We start from the raw sequence: 8,461 nt of genomic DNA, 5'->3' as shown, positions 1-8,461 counted from the left end.
TTTTCATATCACTGCTATGCTGATGACACTCAACTCTACCTTTCATTCCATCCTGATGATCTGACGATAGCTGCTCGCATCTCAGCTTGTCTAACAGACATTTCTTGCTGGATGAAGGACCATCACCTTCAAAAGAGCAATTATATGCAAGTGCTGTAACAAGTCTCAGTTAGCTTGTTATAGCACTTGCATATAATTGCTCTTTTGTTGTTTTTGATTGCTTCTATTGTCCTCATATGTATGTGTGACCCAGGACCACAAACCGGTCATAAGGGTCAATTTTTTAAAATTGAGATGTATGCATCATCTGAAAGCTGAATAAATAAGCTTTCCATTGATGTATGGTTTGTTAGGATAGGGCAATATTTGGCTGATATGCAACTATTTGAAAATCTGGAATCTGAGGGTGCAAAAAAATCTAAATATTGAGAAAATCTTCTTTAAAGTTGTTCAAATGACGTTCTTAGCAATGCATATTAATAATCAAAAATTAAGTTTTGATATATTTACGCTAGGAAATGTACAAATATCTTCATGGAACATGATCTTTACTTAATATCCTAATGATTTTTGGCATAAAAGAGAAATGGATAATTTTGACCCATAAAATGTATTGTTGGCTATTGCTACAAATATCCCCCAGCGACTTAACACTGCTTTTGTGCTGCAGGGCCACATATGTGCTAACACAACACACGCGGCTGTCAAACGTACCGTCAGCATCTTTTTAGCGCTGGGTCTCTTCTTCGGGTTTCTGACCAGCATGGACTTCACAAAGTTGTAGAACGTGGTGGACCTGAAATACGAAGAGCAGTCAGAGATCAGCTTGAGCTCAGACTCTGACGCTTTACTAAAGAACATCTCAGTCTCTCACCATTTAGATTTGTCTTTGAGTTTGGGAGGCTGATAGCCGCTCTTGGACATCAGGAACAAAACTCTGAGAAACCAGAGAACAAACAGCGCTTTATACAGCACGGTTTCAAAGCAGCTTAGAATAGTAATGAAAATGTGCTCACTTGCACATTTCTCCAAATCTGATAAAGAAAGAAACACATCCTGATCTTGGATGGCCTGAAAGTGAGCACATTTTCATTACTGAGTGATCTATTCCTTTAAATCAGTTTGATGGTGATTCGATTGGTGTGTACCTGAGAGGATGAACATCGAACAGAGGCGGCTGTAGTTCTGCGAGCTCAATCGCTGTGATTCCCACAGACCAGATATCACACAGCTCATTATATCCACCCTTGATCTCGACCGCGGCCACCTCTGGAGCCATCCTGAGGACAAACACATGCTCAGAACCAGAACCTGGGCATCAGGAACTCAATCTGTTAGCAAGCTGCATTTGCATGCATGCATTTGGTGACTTACACTGCATTCAGAGCTTGCATTTGATCAGTTTTAGCTTTCTATCGGAATCGAACACATGGCTTTGGTGTTGCTCGAGACATGATCTACTGGTTGAATAAACTATAATGTGGAGCAGACGGTCTCAGCTAACAGGAAACATTCTCAGAACGTTCTTCCAGTAATGTTAATAGAACATTTGTTCAAAGGTATCTGGTCTTTAATAATGTTCTCCAAATGTTAGCACAAAAATATTATTTATATGTCGTTCATGGAACATTTTTCCCGAAACATTTTAGTTGGATGTTCGTCTTTTAAATGTTTCAGAATGTTCAAAAAACATTCAAATGTAACATTCCCATAATGTTTACAAACCAGGGAAACACATTTGTCAAATATTTAAAATACCTGACATTTTGAATGTTCATAGAACGTTTTCATAACTTGACGGAAACATTAGCAGAGCGTTCTGAGAACGTTCTTGTGAGCTGAAGTGTGGCTATAGTCAGAACTCTGAAACAAGCCTAAAATGAACCGATCATCAGGTTCATCTCACCAATACGGCGTCCCAATGAACGACATTCGACGGGCAAACGTGGCTGTGATTTGTGCCGAGATGCCAAAGTCGGCTGGAAACAGAGAGAAAGAGGAGTGTTAGACACACAGCCAGATGGAGTGAGACAGGTTTAATGGTCTTCAGTCGTTCTACAAACCCAGTTTGACTTCTCCATGATCATTCAGAAGAATATTTGCACCCTGGAAAACACAAACTCAGAGTAACTGACTGAACGGCTCGCTGATGGAGACGGCTGTCTGGTGAAGTGTGTGACTTTACCTTGATGTCTCTGTGGATCTTCTTCTGTCCGTGAAGATAATCAAGACCCTGACAGACAGAGAGAGCATGTGTCTCATAAAAGAAGTGTGTTGTGTTATAATTGTGTGTATTTGAACATGAAGAGTCTGTCACCTGCAGCATCTCTCGACAGACGTAAGCGATCTGCTGCTCTGACAGAGGACCGGTCACTGACACACAGAGACACATCACAATCACAATCAGACAGCAGGACACTCAAAAACTACTCAACCTGACCATGTTTGCGGCTACACTACAGAGAAACCCTGGAAACTGTGTCATATATTTATTTATGTACTTTAATTACAAGTACCAGAGACAAATATCAGTCTAGATAGAAAGGCCTCGGAATACTTATTGAAGGGAGTTTTGGGGAAAATAGTATAAAAAATAAATAACAATATTAAAATAAAATTTCAAAATAAAATAGATGGATGGATGGATGGATGGATAGATAGATATGAAATATTAACAATTTTTTTTAATTAAAAAATAGAATGAAGATAGTTTAGAAAAGTTAGATTAAAATAAATTAATTAATAATAAATAAAAAATAAATGATAAATAAAAGAATTAAAATAAAAAATTAGAATGAAGGGAGTTTAGAAAAGTTAGATTATAATCTAAAAATGCTGGGTTGTTTCAAAAAAAATTTTTTTTTTTAATTTTTACATTAAATGTTTTACCCAAAAGTTGGGTTAGTCCATATTTAACCTGAAGTTGGATTGAAACAACCCAGCATTTTTTAGAGTGAATGAATGAATAAATAAATCAATCAATCAATCTCAAAATTACACCATCTGGATGCAAAAGCATCTTTCTCCACTGAAAGCTCTGTATTCTGACAGAATTAAACATTTTTCCAAGCAACATTTAAATCATGTTCCATTATATCATCTCATCGTCACATGCAGTGTTCAGGGCTGTTTTTAGAGACCCAAAGGCTTTGAGAGGCTGAAGATATTTTTATACACGTCACTGTCGTGCAAAACAGGAAACCAAGTTAACGAGTAAAAACACTGGTGTGAGAGAGACGACAGGCCCTGTTTACCGTGGTAAATGTCCTGCAGAGATCCTCCACCGCAGTACTCCATGCAGATCCACAGTTTATTCATCCTGCAACACACACACACACACACACACAAACATACACACACACACACACAGACACACACACACACTCACACACAGAGACACACACACACACTCACACAAACATACACACACACACACACACTCACACAAACATACACACACACACACACACACAGAGAGAGAGAGACACACACACACTCACACAAACATACACACACACACACACTCACACAAACATACACACACACACACACACACACACACACACACACACACAGAGAGAGAGACTCACACACACACACACACACACACACACAGTCAAACTTGTTCTCAAGCTCTTGTTTTTCCAGATATGAGACTCATCCGAGTTTGATTCTGATTTCAGTGACAGACAATGAGAACTGATGCTGAACAACACTAGATTAATGTATTAATAAAGACTGAGTTAGTAACATTAGCAGCTATATATTTTCATGATTACGGGTCAAAAAAGTAATAAAAGAATTGTGAATTCCATGACGCTACATAAACAGATTCCCCTGAATGTTTTCCTAATTAATCAAACACAGATGACTGAACTAAGAATTTCATGTTGAGCAGCACTGAGTTTGTGATTTCCCAGCATATATGACATACAATACAGTTACCGTAACAGCATTATTGTTTTGCTGACTCTATTTGATCTTTTCTTGTTGTGTTGTGTTGTCATGTCTCATCTTTATACATTTGCTTAATTGTCACCATTCATGAGGATTTAAACTTATTCAGGAATGTTTTACATATTATATCCAATCAAAACTCAGCTCAGAACAGAGTCCAACCTGTGAAGGATCATTTCATAATTTAAGCATAAAAATACTAAAATTCAGTATCAAAGAAAATTTGTTGTGGAGTATCATTAAAGTAAAAAAAGAAGCTACTGAAATACTGACAAAACTTGAAATTATGCATTTGTAACAAAGAATATATTAAATCATATTTATTGTGTTGCTACCTGGAATTTTTGTTATTTTATTACTAGAAGTAATTTATTGGCTAAATGAGATATTTTGCATCTAGTGGACGAACAAATTTAAATGTGTTACAATTTTTCAGACAATAGTTTAAAGGGAAGTGAAAGATCTGAATGCATCATGAGAGCGGAATCTTCTCCTGTGTCTCACCTGATGTAACTGCCGTGATAGGCCACGATGTTTCTGTGTTTGCAGCTCTTCACCATCACGATCTCTTGCTGGATGACAGAGAAATCATCCTCTGAAAGACAGACGGACTGTGAGCGGCACATCATGATTCAAATGATCTCAAGACAGGTCAGTCTGTTAAATGCTGCTCTTACCAGGCTCCATTTTGATGATTTTAATGGCTGCAAATTCCCCATTCTGTTTACTGCGAGCCTGAAAACACACACACACACATGAGATTCAGTTCTCATAGCATACGAATCCATCATTCAGTGAAGCTGCTTCCAACGTAATTTATTCCCAGCGTCAGAACATCAGTGTGAATAAACTCTCATGTTCTCTGAGGTTTGTTTCTCTGTAAAAACCATCTGTGACCATTTCTGGCTGTGGTTTGAACATGTGTTTGTGCTGTTTGATTGTGAGATCACTTCTGCATTTCTCCTCTATCACAAACACCTGGCACAAGAACACCATATCTATCTATCTATCTATCTATCTATCTGTCTATCTATCTATCTATCTATCTATCTATCTATCTATCTATCTATCTATCTATCTATCCGTTCTCAATAAATGCTCATTTAACTGTGTGTGTGTGTGTGTGTGTGTTTGTGAGTGTGTGTGTGTGTGTGAGTGTGAGTGTGTGTGTGTGTGTGTGTGTGAGTGTGTGAGTGTGTGAATTAAAGAATTCAATAAATAAATAAATACAAATATTAATAATTCAGTTTAAATGGTATATTGACGCATCAATAATGTACTTTAAAAAGTAAATAGAACATCTTCTTTATCTTTGTATCTGAAAACAAAAGATATTAAATGATATTATGACTAGTTTATTACCAGATAAGCTTGACTTGATAAATGGACAAAGGAACGTGAGTTTTCTAAGATAATGTACAAAATGCACATTTTTCAAATCAAAATGTTATTGTTTTATTCGTTGATTTTGAGGGTGGACTTCCATTGCATAGATTTTGCTTCATAAATGCTTACATTTATTTGCCTGAGCTTGACCAAAATAATTTTTCAGATGTTCCACATCATGATTAAACAAACAATTATTGTAAAAACTCTTTGACTTTCTACATTTTATGATGTCCAAAAGCCACAGAATAGCAAGAAAGAGCCTCATCTTTGAAAGAGCTTTTCATCTAGGTTAGGTTTAGGTGACAGAAAATCTCATTAGCTCAGGATTAAAAGCATTATGAGAATGTGTGTTTATATGCAATTTAAGAGTGTCTGTGTGTGTCCCAACAGAGTGTGTATTTCTATAGTGTGTGTGTGTGCCAGTGTGGGCGCGTCAGAACCGTCTGTGGGGGCGGGACTCTTCCACAGCCCCGCCCCCTCCTGGCCTCACACAAACACTGGTTCCCGCGCTTCTCTGTCACGAGTGTGTGTGTGTCTGTTCAGACTCAGAGATAGCAGAGAAGCGTGGAGTTTTCTGCTGTGGAACGAGCTCAACCGGTTACCTGCAGTTATGTGAGAGCCGCTGGTGTCAAACAGGTTCTTTAGGTCAGGAACAGATCAACAGATTTGATCAGTCCTGATGTTAAAGAGTGACACTTTTGAAAACACATTCACAGATTCAAATTCTTGACCAACTTGAGAACTTGGTTTGTTAGGATAGGATAATATTTGGCCGAGATACAACTATTAGAAAATCTGGAATCTGAGGGTGCAAAAAAATCTAAATATTGAGAAAATCATCTTTAAAGTTGTTCAAATTAAGTTCTTAGCAATGCATATTACTAATCAAACATTAAGTTTTGATATATTTACGGTAGGACATTTACTAAATATCTTCATGGAACATGATCTTTACTTAATATCCTAATGATTTTTGGCATAAAAGAGAAATGTATAATTGTGACCCATACAATGTATTGTTGGCTATTGCTACAAATATCCCCCAGCGACTTAACTCTGCTTTTGTGCTGCAGGGACACATATTTGAAGTAAATGACTGTTTAACAGACAGTAAGAATGAATGAAGAATGAACAGTCAGATCAAAACCAGGTTGAATGGAATCTAATGCATATGAACATACTGCTTTACACACAGTGGAGGTGAACAAGCTGTTGTTGATTTTCAAGCACCACAGAAGCATCAGAGCAGTAGTTCATATGACTAGCGCACTGTATTTTAAGAAAGCATTCTGTCGTCACTCGCATTCATACTATTTGTCAGTGAGCTATTCTAAGTCAAGTGTTCCCCTCCAGAAATGTTTGACCAGGTTCACCTTTAGTAATGTCAAACATCGCTGGTTTGTACATGCCTGGAGTGTGTGAGTGGTTTTTTAAAAAGCGTGCAAACTATCCTATAACGTCAGTATGCAGTATGATATGAGCGACTCTTATGCAACTTTAATAAAGTGTTTTTTATCCTTCTCAGACGTCAACAGCATCCAGTCCCACACAGCAAAAATACAAATCTAATAGATTAATAAAATATATTGAAATATATTAAATATATTTCAAAATATACAAAAATCAAACATCGTCCCATGTGTTTTTTGTGTATTTATGAAAACATATCTTGAAAGTATAAATATATCCATATACTCCATATATTTTCAATCCACGAAATTACATTCACTTTTCTCATTTGAAGAACAACTGTATTTGTTGTGAACATGTAATACATTTATAAAATGTTATTTATTTATTTTTATCACTTGTAGGCTGTTCCATCCAAATTTACATGTAGAATAAATGTAGGCTATACTGTAAGACTGGAAATGTATTTTTCTTGCCCTTGAAATACATTTTAAAATATATTTTGGTATATAAAATTTGAAATAAAATTTCAAAAAGATATTTCATTTAACCTCACTGTTTACAATGTATATTTTGGCCAGGAAAAAAAAGATATTTTTTGCGTATGGGTTTACATTCACTTTGCCTGTATGTAAAAGAGCAGCATGAACGTTCTCCTAAACATCTTCTTTTGTGCTCGACAGGAGAAAGTCACTGGGATTGAGTGAGTAAATAATGACACAAGTGACTTCGTGAAATCTTGTATTTTGCGATTCTGTGTTCCTCTGGAGAAGAAGACAAGGCCGCATGCATACGGCAGCTGCTCGGCTGCGAAACACAGCGATGGTGAAACACGAAACACATTAATGCTTGTCCTCTGAAACAGTGCTGGCCATGTTTGCTCACGCTGGAGTGCTTTATCGGCTCTACAGGTGAAACATCGACACACACAAAGGTGCTTTTGAGAGGAAAGAGGAAGCAGCGATGTGGCGCGTACACAACCACACGCTCCTCTACAGACGCGCCGTGCTTTACAGTAAATTACATTCTCTACAGGACGCTGGGTTAGCCCTAGTGAAAAATAAATATACTTAAATGTATTTGAAATATATAGTATACTACAAATGCATTTTCATATTTACGTACTTAAAGACCGATATTATTCAAAGATCATACAATCCTCATCAAAAGTGACATTAAAACACATTTTAGACTTAATATTAAGAAATGTGCATTGTGCACAAGTAGTACTCCAAATAAAGTGTAATTATAATTTTTATATCAGTAAGTCTCGAATTATCTTGTCAGTAAATATGTTAGTAGATTTGAACTATACTTAGTATGAAATAAATGTATTTTAAATACATTACGTTTTTACTAGGGAGGGTTAGGATCAGCCTCGGGTCATTACGGTCGAAGCACCGCAGCTCTTTGATGACAGGAATCACATCCGCTTCCTCAGCAACCTCACACTCCTGTTATCAGCCCTGAGTCCGGCAGATCTGATGCTGATTAATACTAAACGTTCAATCTCAATGTGGCCTCGCAGGCCTGAGACATTACATAGGATGTGGCACTTTGACCCACTCTCTCACACACACACACACACACACACACACACTCACACACACACACACACACACACACACACACACTCACACACACACTCACACACACACACACACACACACACACACTCACACACTCTCACTCTCTCACTCACTCA

General features: G+C 37.2%; 1 protein-coding gene across 1 annotated transcript in view; it reads right to left on the bottom strand.

The window, feature by feature from the left end:
* The window catches only part of LOC107557637 (mitogen-activated protein kinase kinase kinase kinase 5-like), a 26,422-nt gene that overhangs the window by 16,652 nt on the left and 1,309 nt on the right, over positions 1 to 8,461 (bottom strand). Inside the window, exons 2-11 of the mRNA XM_016241114.1 lie at positions 4,635 to 4,692; positions 4,462 to 4,552; positions 3,255 to 3,319; positions 2,318 to 2,373; positions 2,186 to 2,233; positions 2,064 to 2,106; positions 1,907 to 1,979; positions 1,149 to 1,280; positions 875 to 937; positions 715 to 796 (exon numbers count right to left, since the gene is read on the bottom strand). Coding sequence (XP_016096600.1) covers positions 715 to 796; positions 875 to 937; positions 1,149 to 1,280; positions 1,907 to 1,979; positions 2,064 to 2,106; positions 2,186 to 2,233; positions 2,318 to 2,373; positions 3,255 to 3,319; positions 4,462 to 4,552; positions 4,635 to 4,692 — 711 coding nt within the window. The remainder of the gene's footprint in view (positions 1 to 714; positions 797 to 874; positions 938 to 1,148; positions 1,281 to 1,906; positions 1,980 to 2,063; positions 2,107 to 2,185; positions 2,234 to 2,317; positions 2,374 to 3,254; positions 3,320 to 4,461; positions 4,553 to 4,634; positions 4,693 to 8,461) is intronic.

The sequence above is a fragment of the Sinocyclocheilus grahami genome, unplaced genomic scaffold (assembly GCF_001515645.1).
Source record: "Sinocyclocheilus grahami isolate Dianchi unplaced genomic scaffold, SAMN03320097.WGS_v1.1 scaffold613.1, whole genome shotgun sequence".
Taxonomy (NCBI): Eukaryota; Metazoa; Chordata; class Actinopteri; order Cypriniformes; family Cyprinidae; genus Sinocyclocheilus; species Sinocyclocheilus grahami.
Note: the sequence above shows the minus strand (reverse complement) of the source record. Positions and strands in the feature narration are given on the sequence as shown.